The 20,471-nt window shown below is 33.9% G+C and overlaps 1 protein-coding gene across 3 annotated transcripts in view; it reads left to right on the top strand.

Annotated features, from left to right (window-relative positions):
- SNX13 (sorting nexin 13) overlaps window positions 1-20,471 on the top strand; it is a 123,163-nt gene that overhangs the window by 98,479 nt on the left and 4,213 nt on the right. For 2 of the 3 annotated variants that reach the window (XM_003357459.5, XM_021063410.1), the window contains 8 exons: window positions 1,317-1,456; window positions 7,149-7,256; window positions 9,296-9,406; window positions 14,755-14,916; window positions 15,211-15,282; window positions 17,885-18,030; window positions 18,262-18,330; window positions 19,870-19,982. In XM_003357459.5, coding sequence (XP_003357507.4) covers window positions 1,317-1,456; window positions 7,149-7,256; window positions 9,296-9,406; window positions 14,755-14,916; window positions 15,211-15,282; window positions 17,885-18,030; window positions 18,262-18,330; window positions 19,870-19,982 — 921 coding nt within the window. Of the gene's footprint in view, window positions 1-1,283; window positions 1,457-7,148; window positions 7,257-9,295; window positions 9,407-14,754; window positions 14,917-15,210; window positions 15,283-17,884; window positions 18,031-18,261; window positions 18,331-19,869; window positions 19,983-20,471 lie in introns of all 3 variants that reach the window. The other variant, XM_005667667.3, reaches the window with a different exon arrangement.

Genomic DNA, 20,471 nt, shown 5'->3' with positions numbered 1-20,471 from the left:
TACCATAGGGTCTCCTAGCCCAAGAGTATCTTAAAAATATTCATAGAGATAAAACTTAAGGCAAGAGTATAATACTGTAAAAAAAAGAACCATTTTACAGTTATAGAAATCAAATGATATAGTTATTGAAATTAAGGTGGATGGGAGTTCCCACCATGGCTCAGCAGTTTAAACTCAGCTAATATTCTAGACAGTGGGGATTCGACCTCTGGCCTTGCTCAGTGGGTTAAGCGTCTGGCACTGCCGCAAGCCTCAGTGTAGGTTGCAGATGTGGCTTGGATTTGGTGTTGACATGGCTGTGGCATAGGCCAGCAGCTTCAGCTCCAATTTGACCCCTAGCCTGGGAATTTCCATATGCTGCAGATGCAGCCCTTAGGATAAAAAAGAAAAAGAAATTAAGGTGAGTGAATGAATTTAGAAATAGACCAAGGTCTTCCTTGCCTGCCTGCTTGCTTCTCTCACAAGCATCCTATCTTAATCTATTTCTTGCCTATCAAATAAATAAATAAATAAATAAACCAGATACAGATGTGTTGAGACTCAGTAAACTTTTGGAGACTTGGAGAGCTCCAATATAATACAACAGAGAATATAATACAACAGAGAAAGAGAAAAAAATGGAAAATCAGAAAGACAAAGAAAATAATTCAAAGTTTATCTCTTAAGATTAGTGCAAAATAGGAATAGGTTTTGATTTTAGAGACTACCTGACTCTGACGATTTGTGGTGATTCAGTAGGACAATGACTTCTGAAAAAAGTTTTCTGAATAAACTACACTTGTGAGTTGTTGAATATCTAAACAGGAAAGAAACTTGCTGAAACAGCAGATAAATCTTATCCCGTAGCTGTTGCTTTCTGTTTAAAGCGATACTAATGGAAATACAACTGAATAGTGAAGGCTGGTACAGAAGGATATTATTTTGTTTCTGTTATTTTTTCTCTATTGAATTTAAGAGACTAATACTGTGCTATGAGGTGGTACTGTGTTATCATAACTAATAATAAATGAAAGTTCTTTGGAAGAGAGTCCAGGGTAGATGTCACTATGTGGTTGGTACGATCATCACAAACTTATAGTTTATTTTGTAATGGGGCCATCCTATATAACACCCTATGGTTGTGAGTACAGAAGATGGGAATCTCTGTCCTTTGGTGACATCCTTTTGTCTCAGTCTTTCATTTCAAATTCTTCATTTCACCTTGTCCTTTTTGTTTGTTTTTGTTCTTCATCTTCCTCCTTTTTGTGTCTTTTGTTCCTCTTTATTTTGTTTTAAATGACTAGTATATGCTGACTATGACCCATATGCTGTGGCAGGCGTTTGTAATGATCATGGCAAGACGTATGCATTATATGCCATCACTGTACACCGGCGCAATCTAAACAGTGAGGAGATGTGGAAAACCTACCGTCGTTATAGTGACTTCCATGACTTCCACATGAGGATCACTGAACAGGTAATGAGGCTTTCAGTTTGTGTACTTTACATTGTTTCCAGATTCCATGTTGGATTTTAAATTGTTCTGAGTGGTGCTAAGGTATTGACAAAAGCTAAGAAAATAAGGTTAAGTTTTTTTTATAATCAACATAAATGTTGGAATGATTTTGATCATGTAACTAATCAAATTTTTACCAGTCCTAACCATTGAGGACTAAAATATCAATGAAAAATTGGAAAATTAAAATAAATGTGTAGGAAGTTCACGTCATGGCTCAGTGGAAACAAATCTGACTAGTATCCATGAGGATGTGGATTTGATCCCTGGCCTTGCTCCATGGGTTAACGATCCGAGCTGTGGCTGGGATCCCACATAGCTATGGCTGTGGCATAGGCTGGCAGCTACAGCTCTGATTCAACCCCTAGCTTGGGAACTTCCATAGGCCATGGGTATGGCCCTAAAAACCAAAAAAAAAAAAAAAGTGTATTTCTAATTTTAAGAGTATGTGTATGTGTGTGTTTTGTTTTGCAGAGGTATTTGGGTTTAATTTCACTGTGAGACATTTTGTGGTTTTTGTTTTTAGCAGTAAAATTTCAGGCTATGGTTATTTTAAATGGCATCCTTTTCCAACAGTGTTAACAGTTAAATCCTTAATCCATTGTTATATGAACAACCGTAAGCTAAATTAAATTTAATAATTTAAACTGGGGAGTTCCCGTTGTGGCGCAGTGGTTAACGAATCTGACTAGGAACCATGAGGTCGCGGGTTCGGTCCCTGCCCTTGCTCAGTGGGTTAAGGATCCGGCGTTGCCATGAGCTGTGGTGTAGGTTGCAGATGCGGCTCGGATCCCGCGTTGCTGTGGCTCTGGTGTAGGCTGGTGGCTACAGCTCCGATCCAACCCCTAGCCTGGGAACCTCCATATGCCGTGGGAGCGGCCCAAGAAATAGCAAAAAGAAAAACAAACAAACAAACAAACAAAAAAACTGAATAACCAAATTAATTTAACCAAATAATGTTTTTAGGGGTCGAGCCACAGCCACTGTAGAAGCAACGCTGAGTAGTTATGTTGTGAACCACACAGGAAGTCTTAACCAAATAATGTTTTTAATTCTTACCACATATAACCCTCTTATTTCATAGAAGTATCAGGACTCCTAAACATAACAAATGTAAGCAAATTATTTCTCTGATATTTTTATTAAGTATTTTTTCTTCTTTTTAACTTAGAAGAAAGTAAATTATCACTGGATAAATTGGATTAGATGATCTAAGAAGTTTGTCTTGAGCATCTTTTATTTCATTCAAGGTTTTTAAATATACAGTTATTATTAAACCAGTAAAATAATAATGACATTTGATTGGCTGGACTAAAGCTTTGAAATAACATTTTATTACTTTAGTAACTGGAAAATAATTTTTTAGTTAGGATAGTGGAAAATACATGATTGACACCACATGATTATCTGATTGAAATATTTTATGAATAAAGTGAGATAAACTTTTAATAGCTTAGGAGTAGTATTTAGAAACCATGTTAGTGTTAACTTCAGAAGCTCATTTTAAGAGGACTGTTTTATATTGTATTTGTAAGAAAGTTCATCACTTCGGATATATCTCTTCTCTTGTCAAATGGATCTTTTCTTCATATTTAGCTTGATTTGTTTGCAGGGTGAAAGAATTTCCCACATAGAGAAATAATTGCCTTATTTACTTTTTCAAATATTACCCATTTGATATTGTTTTAAAATCACAATACCTCAAATATCTCTTTTTATCCTCACACTTCAACCAAATATGAGATACTTTAACATAATTTGAATTTCTGAGAGTAGTTTTATTTATTTGCAAATTAATGGAAATTTGGTATAAGAGGAAATTTTCCTATGTGAATAGTTGTAATTTTTTTACTGCTAGAGACATAGTCACTGCCTATATTAAATGTTCAAGGCTAGGACTTTAAATATTATGTTTACATATTGACAAATATAAGTGAAGAACATACTTTTTACAAACTTTATTGATAGAACAATTCATACAGAAAATTTCCTTTTTAGTACAGCACGAAAATTAAGTGAAATGAATAAAGCATAATTCATTTTTGAAGTGCTCATTGCAGGTAAAGTGGATCTGTTAAACTCACATTGGTATGTGATTACTTAAGTATTAGAATGCTTTATTGAGCTTAAGAAATTAAAAAACTAAGTTCAGGTGAAAATTTAGGTTTAAGGAACATAATAAACATCTGTAAATAAGACTCAGACTATTTGCCTTTTAGCTCCGCCTTATTTATATTTTTAAAAACTCAAATCCTATATAAAAATATGGGGTTATATTTTTGCTATAAAAGAGCACAAGAAAATGAAGTGAGCTATCACCAGTTGGCAACGGTACAACCTGTAGACACAAATTTTGACTCCATAGAGATCTTTAAATATTAAAATTATTTTAAAATAGATTTCATTTTGTTTCTTTGACTTAGTGATGTAAACTTTTTTCCCCAGTCTAAATATATGAACTATCATTTATTTTCTTTTAAGAGTTTTATACTCTAATTTGATATTCATGGATGAAGATTTAGGAGATTAAAAGAAAATAATTTAAATGTTAAATGTATTATTTTAGAAATGGTCTGAATTTTGCCCATTCATTATTCAGCATATACTTATTGAGCTTTTCCTATGTCCCTGGCACTGTTCTTAGTCTTGAGTTTATGACTATGAAAAAGACAGACCAAGTCCTTGCCTCTAGGAGCTTACATTCCAGTGGATAACTATGCTTTCCTGTTTTATTGAGTGAATTGTTTATAAATATACAACATACTGATAAATAAAAAGACTAGTGATTTAAAAACATTAAGTATGCCTTAAGATAACTGAGTAAAAATAGTATTTATGTGCCTAGATAGAAATGAAGTTTGAATCCTGATAAAAAATTTGAAGTGTGCTTTTCTAGAAGTGTATTAGGATCCTAAACCTGACATATTCAGTGTTGAAAGATCTTTGATTTGGAATGTCTATGATTTATATAGTATTTGAGTTCTTTGTGAACATTGAAATATTTTTTAATTTATGTGAGTTCTTTAAATAAATTTCTAATTTCTTTTACATGCCTTTAAAAATATTTCTGTGAATTTTTGGCAGAGGTAATTATATTACTTTTTAGGAAATGGGCTACTGTTTAGTTGTGCTTACACCCCTACTTGTAAATATTCTTTTAAATACCAAGCTTATAAGAAGTTAATATAGGTTATAAATTTTCCCACTTTTTCCTTACTTTTAAAATAGCAATATTTGAGAAAAATTATTAGTAATAGTGCATCTCTTCCGGACAGATAATTTTAAAAGGAGCTTGATAATTTAGACTTTAAGAAAATAATTGTTGGAGTTCCCGTAGTGGCTCAGTGGTTAACGAATCCGACTAGGAAACATGAGGTTGCAGGTTTGATCCCTGGCCTTGCTAATGGGTTAAGGATTCAGTATTGCCATGATCTGTGGTGTAGGTTGCAGACGTGGCTCGGATCCCACTGGCGTAGGCTGGTGGCTACAGCTCCGATTCGACCCCTTGCCTGGGAACCTCTGTATGCCGCTCGAGCAGCCCAAGAAATCGCAAAAAGCCAAAAAAAAAAAAAAAAAAAAAAAAAAAAAAGGAAAGAAAGAAAGGAAATAATTGTTATTGCAACATTTATTTTTTTATTAGTAAGTTTTAATATTTTAAAGTTTCAGAAATAAATCATTGTTTTACTGAGTACTGTTACATTTTCTCAGTGTATTAGTTAGCTAGGGCTGCCATAGCAAAACACCATGAACTGGGTATCTTGAACAACAGAAGTTGATTTTCTCATAGTTCTAGAAACTAAAAGTCCAAGATAAGGTGTTTTGGCAAGTTTGTTTTTTCTTGAAGCCTCTCTCCTTGACTTTTAGATGGCCCCTGTCTTGATGTAGCCTCACATGACTTTTATTTGTGTGCTTGCATCCCAGGTGTTTCTCTGTATGTCCACATTTCCTCTTAAAAGGGCTTATTTTGATTTAATTACCTCTCCAAAGGTTCCATCTTCAAATGTAGTCATAGTCTGAAGTACTGGATATTAAGGCTTCAGCATATGAATTTTGTGGGAGTAAAAGTCAGCCCTTAACAAAATAATGCCTTAATAAACCGGCATTTTACAAAATTGAGTCAGTAGTTTAAGATACTGTGGATAAGTCCTATTCCAGGAAACTGAATGTCTTTTAGTACATCTTGAAAAATATAAATTTACTCCTATAAGGTAGTGATTTAAAAAAAAAATTAATTCATAAAACCAGGTACTCTATATTGGACCTTTCATATTCATTGAGGGCCCATTGAAGACTTCTGTGAACCACCAAACTTGTGATTCCTACTAGAGCATAACATTTTCTCTGTAAATTACCTCTCCTCTTTTCTGTTTTTTTGTGCCTTGGCTGGGGTAAAAGAACTGCTTTTAACTTTCATGCCTAACGTATGCCGAACTTGTTCACCTTACAGCTCCAGGCAACCATCTGATTTACCATTCCATATAATAGTTTATTAGAATCTTCCAGTTTGGGAATAAAAATTATCTTACATCTTTTCATTTCTTCTCTTTAATATCTGCACCAGGGATTAGTTTTCTTTACAGAAGCATTGTCGTTTTTAAACAGAGTGGTTTTAGAAGGCTTGTTGCACTTCTGGATATACATCACACTGAGACTTCTCTCTCAAGTTTCAGATGCTAGGTATTGTTGGCCCAGCACAATCATTCCCTAAATGACTTGCTCTTGCACTGTGTTATTGGCTAGTATGGTTAAAATCTGTGCTTCAGCAAGGTGCAGTAGATCACTACATAGCTGGACTCTTGAAAGTTAAGTCTGTAAGTGTTAGACTTCAAGTATCTACACTTTGTGTCTTTACGAAGATACATGCTTGATGCTTGGTAGCTCTTCAGTTTTTTTTCTTAGTCATTTGTGACTAATTTATGAGTTTATTTTTCATATTTCATGTAGGGGAGGAAATATCAGTGTTGTAATGTAGTTGCATATGTAGAGTTGTAATATAGCTGTAATTTATATTTTGAAATTTGCCATTTATACTTTTAATAATTAGCTATGTGATTAAGTGATTTGAGTTCATTAATATAAAAATCTTTATGAGATTTTTTTTTAACAACCCAGGAATTTGTAACTTTGATTATTAAAAATATATTTGCTAATACTTTATTCATAAGTCAAAGGTTAGGCAAAAAAATTTTTTCTTTACTGTACCTGTGGCATGTCAAATTTCCCAGGCCAGGAATTGAACCCACACCACACCTAGCCGTGGCAATGCTAGGTCCTTAACCCACACAGGAACTTTTAAGCAAAATATTTTTAAAAACCTTTTATTGTGAAAATTTTGAGCTATCTCAAAATCAGAGAGACTGTTAAAATGAAACTCCATGTGGACATCATCCATCTTTATCAGTTATCCACATTTATCATTCTTAGAAAATAACTTCTTTATAATAAATAACAGAATTGTGGTTTATAACAGAATTGTGGTTTAGATGTATTTGGACAATATTTTTTGTATTTTCTGATTTTGACTTAATATAATAAAGTACATTGCAAAATAATCTGTTCAAGATGCTTTTGATATGTAAAGAAATTGTCACTTGGAAAATACTGTTCTCTTTTTGTAAAAAACTAAGATTATTAAATGCATTTTGTTTTCTAGTTTGAAAATCTATCAAGCATATTAAAGCTTCCTGGTAAAAAGACTTTTAATAATATGGATAGAGATTTTTTAGAAAAGAGAAAAAAGGATCTAAATGCATATTTGCAGGTAAGTTTATGTTTATTATTACTCATAGATTTTCATTTTAATATAGCACACAAATATAGTTGATTTCTTTATTAAGAAATGTTTTCACTCTATAATAGTGTGATAGCAGCCATTTTTGAGGTGCTGGGATGTGACATGCAATGTAATTTATAAATATTCTCTGTGTTTACTGATTAACTTAAAAGTTTTTTGGACCCTCAGTGCTAGAAATATATTTGGATGAATACACACACACACACACACACACACACACACACACACACACACAAATATATTTGGATGAATACACACACACACACACACACACACACACACACACACACACACACACACACACACACACACACACACACACACACACACACACACACACACACACACACACACACACACACTGGCAGGTACACATCCATTCTTCCTTACTGTAAAGTCTACGTAGTTTATGGTGGACAGTTAAATGTTTCTAATTCACTTTTCCATTGAATATAATTCCCTGTGCTGTAGATTTTTATTCTCAGATAAAGTAAATAACTGCCTGACATGGTCTGGAATGGATCTAAGGCTTCTCAGATTTTGGGATAATTCAAGAGAGGAATTGGTTCAAGGGACTTTTCTCAAGTGTAGCATCCTAATCATGTAGGTTTCTCTTATGGAATAATAAAACCTGTCTCATTAAAGGTAGTTAAGCTGTTAGGACTGTCAGAACTAATTTTGTTTTAGACCTGGTTACCCAAATGCCAGATGTTAATAATATCACTTTATGGTTTTTTATATTAATGAATGGTTTATAAAGTTTTCTCATCTATTAGCTTCCTACTTCATACTTTACAGCAGGAGTCGACAGAGTCCAGTCTGCCACCTGTTTTATGAAGAGTTTACTGTATTATTAGAGCAAAACCACCTATTGAGTTTACTGTTACCTATGACTGTTTTTGCACTACTACTACAGCAGAGTTGAATAGTTGTAGTAGAGATGCTCTGAATCACAGAACCTAAAGTAATTAATATTTGAATGTTTACAGAAAAAAAATTGCTGACCATGCCTTAGTATTTAATGAAACTTAGCTAATACTAGATATTTTGTTCGGAAGGTTTCTCTCTCTCTTAAACATTTATAAGTTTGATTGGGTTTGTTTATAACCATGATTGTAATTCCATGGTGTTATTATTTCCTGGAAGGATAGGAAAAACATATAAATCTCTGCTATCATTCATGTTTATCTTCTGGCTTAAGGCTAAATAGTTGGTATCAATTTATATGACTCTTGTTAAACATTTTGATTTTTTTTTTTTTTTCTTTTTGCCTTTTCTTGAGCCGCTCCTGTGGCATATGGAGGTTCCCAGGCTAGGGGTCTAATGGGAGCTGCAGCCGCTAGCCTATGCCACAGCCACAGCAATGCAGGATCTGAGACGCGTCTGTGACCTATACCACAGCTCACGGCAACACCGGATCCTTAATCCACTGAACAAGGCCAGGGATGGAACCCCCAACCTCATGGTTCCTAGTTGGATTTGCTAACCACTGAGCCACGACGGGAACTCCAAACATTTTGATTTTTTAAAATGTATTAACTTCAATTGCATTAAAATCTTTATCAGTTACTTATAAGATTTAGAAAATAAACACCTTTTTTTGAAATCTGGTGCCATAAATGTATTTTTTAATTGTGGCTGTATTGTATACCTCTTGGCTAATGATTTATTATGTCAAAACATGTTTTATTGAAGGAATTAAGCTAGAATATTAGATTATGTCATTAACAGTGTTAAAGCAATATTTTGTTTTGGGCCTTCTTTGTAACACTTAAAAGTTTTTGTTTGAATTATTTACGTACTTTCTGTTAATGTTGACTTTAGAATTAGAATGTGAATAACAACAATTTACTTATGTAGAACATCTTAATATAAGCTATAAAACCTGGAAGTAGAAAAGTAAGTGACATTTTTTTAGTCTACATTCTTAGCAGATGAAATTATAAATAATAATTAATTCCTAGTACCTTATTAATGTAAGATACCTCTTTTTTTTTCCCGTTAAGTTACTGTTAACTCCTGAGATGATGAAAGCATCTCCAGCTTTGGCTCACTATGTGTGTGATTTTCTTGAGAACAAAGCCTACAGTAAAGGGAAAGGGGATTTTGCTCGCAAGGTAAGCAGACCATTGCATTGGTTTTCTTTATGAGTCTTGTTTTCACACTTGGTTTTCAAAAAAAAAGAAAATAAATTTATATTTATGTGTATGTTTTAAAACTAGAAAATTTTATTAAATGCTCCTTGGCATGTTTATCTTCTGTGCTTTATTAAGCCTTCTATTGATAGGCGTGTCTAATAAGTGTAATCTCCAGCTTTTGTATGTAGATTAAAATCCAGCAGAAGCTTGAAAGGAAAAAAAAACCCAACTTTTGAGAAGATGCAGTAAGGAGGGTTTACCTTAAGGTCACAAGCTTTCATTACCTTGAGAAGAGATATTTTTTATTGGGAGGGAATGTCTTTTACTTGGAGTACGGATAAGAAAAACATTAGACAGGCTATCTTCCTGAAAGTATTTTATGCATTTGAGTGAAATATGTATTATTTAAAATTTTGGGGATATAAGGCCAATACTTGAAATAAGATGCTAGGTTAAGACACTAAAAGATTCATTGCTCAAATTGGGCATGGATAGCTCAGTGGGTGAGAACACAGACATTGGAAGCAGGCAGCCTTTGGTTCAGATTTCCACTCTGTCATTAATTAGCTGTGGCCTGCAAAATATTACTTAACCTTCTAGTCCTTCAGTTTTCTTGAGTCTGAAGGTGTTAATCCTCCGTTTAGAGCATGCTGAGTCAAATGAGATAATCTCATTACAGTGCATGTCTAAATAAATGTTGGCTTTTAGAAATAGTAGCAGTAGTAACAGGGGTGGTAGCAGCAGCTGGGGAAGCTGAGTGAAGAATATTCAGAATCTTTGTGTTATTTTAGCAACTTTTTAAAAGTTTGAAATTATTTCAAAATGAAAGTTTGAAAAAAAAGACTTCCTCACCATTCGTCCCCTCTGAAAAGACTAACCTGTTTACTAAAGATTAAGGAATTGTTACAAAATGAGTAGGAATTAACAACTGTAAAGCATCAGAACTTCATATGATGCTATGGTTTAACACCCAAGTGAATGTTAACATTTCTAAGTGGAATGTTTTGTTTCAGTAAGAAATTACAGGTTATGTACCTTTTAATGATTGAAGCACAGTACGGTGGCTTTATCTTTGCATTTCATGATTGAAGTGATTAAGTTTAAATTCCAACTCTAAATGGATATTTTGTCATTAGAAATGTATTTCAGATTCATTTCTTAAAATCCATAGTAACACATTTTTCATAAATCATATTGGTAATTACCAAGTTCATCTGGAGCTCTTTTAGATTGTCAGAATAATTTTCATGCATATCGAGAGTTAGGAGTTTTCAGCTACATTTCCTCTTTGGCTAAATTTTAGTTTAATATTTTTTCTTTAATTATGTTTCACTGGAAATGAAATAGCTGTTAGAGAAAATAATATGCAAACATTTTATCAGTGACTATTCAGAGCCTGAGAAATAATACTTTATAACACATTAACTTGGTCACACAATTTGTCTAGCTTTGCAAAATCTATTGGCCAATTCCTAGAAGGAGTAACTGACAAGCATTTTTCCTCTGTGCACAGAGTATCTTTCTATCCCGTTGTGTATTGTGGTGTGATGGTTTTTAAGCTATAGGTAGGGACCTAAATTTAAGTTAAAATTCCTTTGTTTGTGTTGTACCAATACAGATAACTCAACTGAGGTGATAATTGAATGAATAGACAAAATGTTTGTAAGTCAAGTTAAGTGTACACTTTTGCTAGTACTTTACCCCTCTACTTGGTACTTTGCAACTTTTCTCTTCTCTCACTTTATACATCTGTTTTAAGACAGGTCATGTTGCTGGAAGTGTTGTAGTGTGATAGACTGCTTTTATGCTTCTAAAATTGTAATTCTTTCAGGATTGAGCATCGTAGTCAGCTGTGGAGGTTTTCCCACCCCTCCCCCACCTTTGCTCCCTGATTCTCTACCCCCAATATGGATGCTGAAGTTTCACCCTCAGAAATTGGGACGGGGTGGGGAGTGAAAATAAACAGGAAAGAAAGAAAAGGAAAGAGAACGGAAAAAGAAATGCACTTTGTAGGTCTGGGATTGGTGCACAAGCAACTATTTTTAATTATTATCTAATTCATGATATAGATTTAGGTTCTCTTATTTTGAAAGAGTATCGGTGGTAAGTTAGTTCCATACACAGATAGCATTTAATGTTTTATTCATTTAACTAACTAAAGTTATATTAGCTGAACCCACATTTCTACTGTGAAGTGTAAGATGTATAAAACTCTAAAATATTTTAGAGGGTGTTCAAACAATTTTTAGTGTAGGTTATGGATTAAAGTGAATTTCATGCTTGTATGCTTCTGATACTTTACCTCATCTGTGAACATAATGACTCAGTAGAGAGGTGGCAGTTTTCCCTCAAGTTGTACATATTAAATGTGGTATTATCATGTTTATCTCTCTTAATAAGTCTGCTGTGTTTGCATGACTTAGATTATTTATCTGGTTGCTACAATTAAAAAAAAAACTTGGCAGGGGAGTTCCTGTGTGACTTCAGTGGTTAACGAATCTGACTAGTATCCATGAGGACACAGGTTTGATCTCTGGCTTTGCTCAGTGGGTTAAGGATCCGGCGTTGCCATGAGCTGTGGTGTAGGTTGCAGACGTGGCTTGGATCCCTCATTGCTGTGGCTCTGGCGTAGGCTGGTGGCTGCAGCTCCGATTTGACCCCTAGCCTGGGAACCTCCATATGCTGTAGGAGTGGCCCTAGAAAAAGGCAAAAAGACAAAAAAAAAAAAAAAAAAGATCCTGCGTTGCCTTGAGCTGTGGTATAGTTGCCGTGACTATGGTGTAAGCCAGCAGCTACAGCTCTATTTCGACCCCTAGCCTGGGAACCTCCATATGCCGTGGTTGTGGCCCTAAATAAAAAAGACAAAAAAAAAAAAACCAAAATCAAAAACTTGGCAGTAATGTCAGTGTTGGAAGTAATATCCTGATTTGAACACACTATTATGATTGACTGAAAACTGCTATGTATGGAATTAGAATTACATACACATACAAACACATACACACATATATTGTAATTATATGTACACATATGTAATTTTACAGACAAATGCATGTGCACACATCAGAGAGTTAATATCATCTTTTCACTCTTTTTGGTCTCCATATCCTCTTCACCAGTAGTGTGTTTTCAAGCCCTTCTTCATTATAATTTCTGTACTTTGGTTTTATTTTGAATTTTGTCCCTTTTAAAGGTTGTATATTCTAGCATGCATATGTATATACATATACACACACACCTAAATGTGGCTGTGTCTGTGTGTGTATATATATCTATATCACTCTTGGCTTGGTTTAAGCGAATGAATTACTGAAACATTTACAGTTATCTTGAAATTCATTTTTTATTTTTATTATAGTACCTATTTCACCTTTTAAAATTTTTCTTGTTGGAAACCATGAAAGCATATTAAAGTGAAGGAATTCTGTCTTCTTGATATCATCTATTAACATTGTGTTCCTTAATCAGTGGGGTTCAATTTTTTTTTGCTATTATGTTTTTTTTCTTTTTGCATGGAACATACTTTGTTTCTGTGGTAATTTTTTTTTAATATTCAACATATTGTAGAAGATATAGTTTTGTTTAACTTTAGCTTTGAGTCTCCTTTTCTTTTTTTCTCTTTTTTCCTTTCTCCCTTCTTTCCTCCTTCCCTTTCCCTCCCTTCCTTCCTCTTCCCCTGTTTTTCTCTCATTTGTTTTGTTTTTGTCTTTTAACAAATCTCAGAGGGATCTATATGTATCTACTTGGGTTTCTTTAGATGGATCTCCCTTTCTTAACTGAAATTATCTGACATGCATACACTCAGAATGTCAATTTTAATGCTTCCTATATCCCTCTGAGATTATTCCTTTTTATATCTCTTATCACATTTATTTTTCTTGGTTTTTTTTAATAGTTATTTCCCCAGTACAATTTTTTTTTCTACTGTACATCATGGTGACCCAATTACACATACATATATGCATTCTATTTCTGCACGTTATCATGCTCCATCATAAGTGACTAGACAGAGTTCCCTGTGCTTCATAGCAAAATCTCATTGCTAATCCATTCCAAAGGCAATAGTTTGTATCTATTAACCCCAAGCTCCCCAACCACTCCACTCCCTCCCCCTTTGCAACCACCAGTCTATTCTGCAAGTCCATGATTTTGTTTTCTGTGGAAAATTTCATTTGTGCCTTATATTAGATTCCAGGTATAAGTGATATCATGGTATTTGTCTTTCTCTTTCTGACTTACTTCACTCAGGATGAGAGTCTCTAGTTCCATGTTGCTGCAAATGGCATTATTTTGTTCTTTTTTATGGCTGAGTAGTATTCCATTGTGTATATGTACGACATCTACCTAATCCAATTGTCTGTCGATGGACATTTGGGTTGTTTCCATGTCTTGGCTGTTGTGAATAGAGCTGCAATGAACGTGTGGGTGCATGTGTCTTTTTTAAGGAAAGTTTTGTCTGGATATGTGCCCAAGAGTGGGATTGCTGGGTCACATGGTAGTTCTATGTATAGATTTCTAAGGTATCTCCATATTAATCTCCATAGTGATTGTACCAGCTTACATTCCCACCAACAGTGCAGGAGGGTTCCCTTTTCTCCACACCCACTCCAGCCTTTGTTATTTGTGGACTTCTTAATGACTGCCATTCTAACTGGTGTGAGGTGGTATCTCGTGGTAGTTTTGATTTGCATTTCTCTAATAATCAGTGATGTTGAGCATTTTTTCATTTTTTGGTTTTTTTTGATCTGCCTTACTAAAATATGGCTTCATGTCTGATTTGCAGCTTCTCTTCTTCCTAATAAATTCCAGATTCCTTCCATAGGTTCTAATTGAGCTTGTAATATATCCTAAGTTCTTTTTTTGAAAAATAAATCTTAGATACTTGTTAATTATTTGAGCTTTCCATTTATTTTATCTGCTTGTTTTCTTTTCAGTATTCCCCTCAAAATATCTATGTCATTGTTGCCTTGAATTGCGGCAGAAGTATGTTGTGGCTATTTCTACTTGCATCAAATTCTATTTTGGAAAATTTTTTTTTTGAGAGTTTTTTTTTTTTTATTAAGAAGGCAATTAAAGTTTATATTCATTTTCTACCAATAACCATATCATTCATTCAAAAATTTTAATGATATATTTGTATCTCAAAATACATTTTTAAGACATACTGAAGACAGCAGTTCTGTACTTTTAAAATACAGTGAGATATTAAAGACTGGAAAATCATTACATCTTCATGTGTTGCTTTCCATATTTTCTCAGGCTTCTCAGTTGAATAACAAATCTATATAATGACGTTATGGTATAATATAATATCTTTTCCCCTTTAGATGGACACTTTTGTAAATCCACTTCGAAATTCTATGAGGAATGTTTCAAATGCAGTTAAATCCCTTCCTGATAGCTTGGCAGAGGGAATGACTAAAATGTCAGACAACATGGGCAAAATGTCAGAAAGATTAGGTCAAGACATAAGGCAATCATTTTTCAAGGTAAGGTGTTTTCAGTAATGTCTAAAGCAAACTATTTTTAGGTCAACATATTCTCATAAAGAATAAAAAAACTAAAGGAAAAAAATCTTTTGATAATGAAATAATTGCCCTTTATATTTAATTTCAAATTTTAAATTATTAATACTTTGTTAATACCATATACATTTTGTTTATATATTGTCCCCTGAATCACATCAAATGCTCTTCATTATATTTGATACTTATTTTGGTTTATTTCATTTTCTGCTTTAATGTCTTTACTTTTTTTTTTTCCTTGATTTTCCTAAATATTAGGTGCCTCCTTTAATTCCGAAGACTGATTCAGATCCTGAACATTGTCGAGTTTCAGCTCAACTTGATGATACTGTGAGTTAATTTTATTTTGGTAGCATTCTGTTGAAATTCAAATCGTACTTGACAGATCATTTTAACTTTTAATAAAGTATATAATATGTATACCTATCATTAATGTACATATATTGTAAGCATTAAGTTTGATGAATTCTTACAAACTGAGCATACCCATGTAATCAGCACAATAAACAAGAAATGTTACCAGTACCCCAGAAAGTCCCTAATGCTCTCTTCCTGTCACTATCCTCTCCCCTGCCAAGGATAATCACTATCCTGACTTCTACCCTGCTTTTATACTTTATATAAATGAAACAGTAAGGTATGTAGCTTTTAAGTCTGGCTTTTTTTGCCCAACATTGTGATGATCTTCCATATTGTTTTGTGCGGTTGTGGTTTCTTCATTCTTGTGGCCCTTATAGTACTACATTTTGGAAGTACAGTTTATTTGCTGTATTATACTCTTTGCTTAATAGTACTCCTGTGAATATTCTGGTTCATGTCTTTTGATTAAAAAAAAAACTAAATACACATTTCTGTCTATACACAGGAATGGGATTGCTTGGTCAGAGGTTATAGATACATTCAGTTTTAATACATACTGTCAAAATAGTTTTCCAAAGTATTTGTTCCATTTACACTGCAATCAGCAATGCATGAGAAAGAATATCAGTGGTTCATAGCCTGCCAAAAACTCAATATGTTATGCCTTTTTAATTTTATCCATTCTGATTGTTGTGTCACATGTGGATTTCCATTTCTCTGATGACTGTTGAAATATTAAACCCCTTTTCGTATGTTTATTGGTCATTTGGGCGTCCTGTCTTGTCTCTCCAGCTCTTTCCCTCAGTTTTCTTTGGTTTGGCTGTCTTTGTCTTTTTGATTAATAAGAGTGTGTCATATAATCTAAGTATCTGTTCTTTGTCAGATATAACTATTTGCGTATTGTGAGTATCTTCTACTTTGTGTGCTTTGATACATTATATATAATCTGCACCTACTGCAGTGTCACAAAGATGTCCTATGATTTTCTTTAAAAATCGTTTTTGTCTACCATGCCAGAACTTAGATTTGCCATTCATGTAGGACTGATTATATGGCATGAGGTAGGAGTCCAGTTGACTTAAAGTACCATTTATTGAGAAGGCCCTCTTTTCCCCAGAGTATGTTTCTTCCTTATCACAAATCACATAGTTTATGTATTGGGTCTGAGGTCTGTATTCTGTTCTATTGGGCAGATTTATTTTATTTTAAATAATTATAATTATCATCCTTTAGTTTCTCATTGGATTTTTTATAGTGAACTGCTTAAACAAAGATATTTTTGTTTTTTCAAGAATATTTTAGAATGTGTATTATGCATTATAGTCATATGATGTCCATAATGTTATGCCTTTTGTTAAGAGTGTTTACAATTTAGGAGTTCCTGTCGTGGCTCAGTGGTTAACGAATCCGACTGGGCACCATGAGGTTGCGGGTTCGGTCCCTGCCCTTGCTTAGTGGGTTAAGGAACTGGCGTTGCCGTGAGCTATGGTGTAGGTTGCAGACACGGCTTGGATCCCATGTTGCTGTGGCTCTAGCGTAGGCCACTGGCTACAGCTCCGATTCGACCCCTAGCCTGGGAATCTCCATGTGCTATGGTTGTGGCTCTATGCAAAGGCAAAAAGACCAAAAAAAAAAAAAAAAAAAAAAGAGTGTTTACAATTTAACTGTTTATTAGAGTGGTCATGTTGCACCAAACTCTGGAATACATTTAGAGAATAGAACAGTAATGATTTTGCCTTCAAAATTGGGTCTCCCTCCCACACCCCAGTTTGGTTAATCTGTAAGCTTTCAATATTTGAAAGAGAAGGTGCACTAAGAAAATGTTTACAACACAGTGAAAAATGTATGAGTCATGCTGTTTTCTCAATATTTAAATTACAACATTGATGAGGAAATGATTGGAAAGAGTACCTTAGTGATGAAAGAATTATAAAATTACTGCAGTTAGGCAGTGTTGTTGCAGTTCTAAATCTACACCTGTTTGTTTTTTTTGCTTTATGTATGTATTTCCACATCAAAGCATTCTAGTTGTCTCTTTCATTTAATATCATTAATTGTATATTCCCATGATAAAAGTATGCAAAATTTTACTTGTTAAAAATTCAAAGAAAATTCAGGTAATCTAGGCACCTTTTGTAGTGTTAGCTGTGTGACTGGATATTTTTTCAACTTCTTTATACTAAAAATATCTAAATACATACAACTCACTAACCAAGCAAAACAAATTCTGTGTAAATTGTGTTTTGTTCTATTAAATAAAGAGAAATACTGAAAATATTTTGTCCTTTTGAAAACGGTGTCCCAGAGAGTAGGCAGAGGAGCTAGCATTTGCCTTATGAAGTAATACATACTGATGGATGTAGCGTTGTCAGATTCTGTGTTCTGTCAAATGCCTGTTAAAAGTATTTTTTCTAAATTAGAATGAAATGTTGGCCTATGAAGGCTATAGTATAACTTGTTTTCCTATTGTGAAATAATAGCAGTCATTTTGTTAAAAGCTGCAAAAGTAGCTATTCACAGTAGATGGTCAACTCAAATAAATGTATCTGTATTTCTTCCCATATTTTGTCAGGTGGATGACAATATTCCACTTAGGGTAATGCTGCTTCTCATGGATGAAGTATTCGACTTAAAAGAGAGAAATCAGTGGTTGCGAAGGAATATCAAAAATCTACTTCAACAACTTATTAGAGCCACATATGGTGATACTATTAATAGGTACTATTTTTTTTGAAGAGCTTTTAGAGTGTTATTTCTGGAAGTAGATGGTTCAACCTTTTGTATGGGAATTTCCTTCTTTGGAGCTTTTAAAAGAAAGAGATAATTAAAACAGTCTGTTGCTCTCAGATAATTTACATACAGTTTAAATTGCCTACTCAATGAAAGTCATGTTATTTTATTCACCTTCTAAAATCATGACCATACTCATTGAAATTTCTTTGCTTTCAGGAAAATAGTTGACCATGTTGATTGGATGACCTCACCTGAGCAAGTAGCCGACTTAGTGAAACGTTTCAGGTATATCTTAAGACACAGTCACTTCTCTCAGGTAGTACAGAGTTGAGCATTGTTATCACTGATGAACAGTTAACTTTGATTGCATTCCCTTTCTTCTTGGCCTTAAAGTTGGTTTTAGTCATCGCTGATGAGCAAAAAGACTTGTAAGAATTATAATAAACATTTGTCCCATGCACCTGTTAACCTTTGTTTTTTTAAACCAAAATAGAAAAAAGTGTAAATGAAAAATCTTTAAGATATTAGGCTACATTTTATAATATTAATGTGGCTTTAAAATGAAATATTAGTGTAGACATGATGTTGACCATGTAATCAGATGTCCTAGTTTTGGGGAATTTTTCTAAGTTGTATTTGCTAACCTCGATTTTAAATGAAAAATGTTAGAAATCTGTATGTCCCTGGCCAAGTTCCAATGTTTAATTATTTGAACCTCTGAAGAGAGTACAAATTAAGAGCAGTGATACTCCAATTCATATGTTCATTCCACAAAAATATCCTGAGCGCTTCCTCTGTGTCTGGCCCCCACACTGGGAACTGAGAGATAAGATTCAGTCCCTGCAAGGAAAGCATGGCATGGCCGAGAAATAAACCTCTTTTCTAAAAGGGAGAGATAAGCAAGGCATAAATATTCAAGACATTCAAGTAACAGAAATAAGAACAGAACTATCAATACCATACACTAACTATTAACTTGGCACTGTTCAGCTACATAATGTACACTTTCTGATTTTATCCTGTTTTACAAGATAGGGATTTTTCCATTTTATTGGGGGAAACTGAGGATTAGTGAAGTTAAGCCGAAAGGGTTGTAGGGAAATAGGTGTCTCTAATCTGAGGCTCAGTTTTTCCTCATTTTACCATACCGTTTCTAAGATCTGGACCACCTGCCTGGGCACGTTCATTCTGTTTCAGGGTGGGTAAACGTTGCTCTGGAGCAGTGATTCTCAACCTTGCCTACGTGTCGGAATCACTTGGAGAGCTGTGAAGAGTGCTGATGCTTGGGTCCCACCTTTAAAGAGTCTGACTTAATTAACTTGGTGGAAGGACTAAACATTAAGAGCTTTTAAAACTCCCAGTTGTTTCTAATGTGTAGTCAGAGTCAGGAATGACTGCTCTGGGGAGTCTCTCTCAGACCAGATTCCCAGATGGAAGCTTAGTTATTGTGTCAATTCTTACCTTTAGCCTGAGAACTGGAGAACAGGAATCAAGCATGCTGTGAAAGTAATGGAGAATAGATTATAAATGTGAAAGGAACATTGTAATCAGTACAGCGATAAGATGGCGGGGACAGAATTTTTTTATATTGGCTTAATTATTCTAGGGCAGACATATTTTTTTCTCATATATATCTTTTTACCTCTAAAATTGAACCCTGCACTTAGTTTATGTTTGTTGACTATCACACCTATATAAAATTTCAGAAGTGTTTTCTTTTTCTGTTTACATTTGTGTTTTCTGTAGAAAATTGGAATAATTTTACCAACTTGTATCATTAGAAAATGAAAATGTTTACAAAATTTATTTAATCTTCTTAAATAGAGATGCCTTTTGGCCAAATGGCATTTTAGCAGAGTCTGTTCCATGCAGAGATAAAGCTATTCGAATGAGAACAAGAGTTGCAGGAAAAACTAAGTTACTTTCCATTATGCCAGGTAAGTAAACATTATTGGTTTAAATTTCATTGATTTGTAGTTATTCTGAATTTATGGCATTGAGCATGCTAAATTTATCTGTCTTTTCATTATAACTTTTCATTATAACTATCTTTTGATGGCTTATCATATAGCAGGCTCTGTACTAGGCATTTCTCATATATCTTTAATCCTCTTAACAGTATCATGAAGCCTAGGCACCATTAACTGTTTTTTGGTTATTGTTTTTAATTTTTTTTCATTTGGTGCTCATTTGCTCATTCATGGACTTCAATCCTTCATTTGTTTGCACCTATCAAAATTCTTCCCAGGTAGCAAAGTCTACTTACATGAAGGGAACGTTTCTCCTTTCTGTAAACATCTCTATGCTTTTCGTATTTTAATGGTACTGTTACAGTCCTACAAGTTTTTTGAGGTAATAGATCGGCTTTTACCTATTTCCTCATAGTGTTTCTCACTGTTTATTAGACAAAGTAAGATTTGTATAGT

Source organism: Sus scrofa, chromosome 9 (assembly GCF_000003025.6).
Source record: "Sus scrofa isolate TJ Tabasco breed Duroc chromosome 9, Sscrofa11.1, whole genome shotgun sequence".
Lineage (NCBI taxonomy): Eukaryota > Metazoa > Chordata > Mammalia > Artiodactyla > Suidae > Sus > Sus scrofa.
Note: the sequence above shows the minus strand (reverse complement) of the source record. Positions and strands in the feature narration are given on the sequence as shown.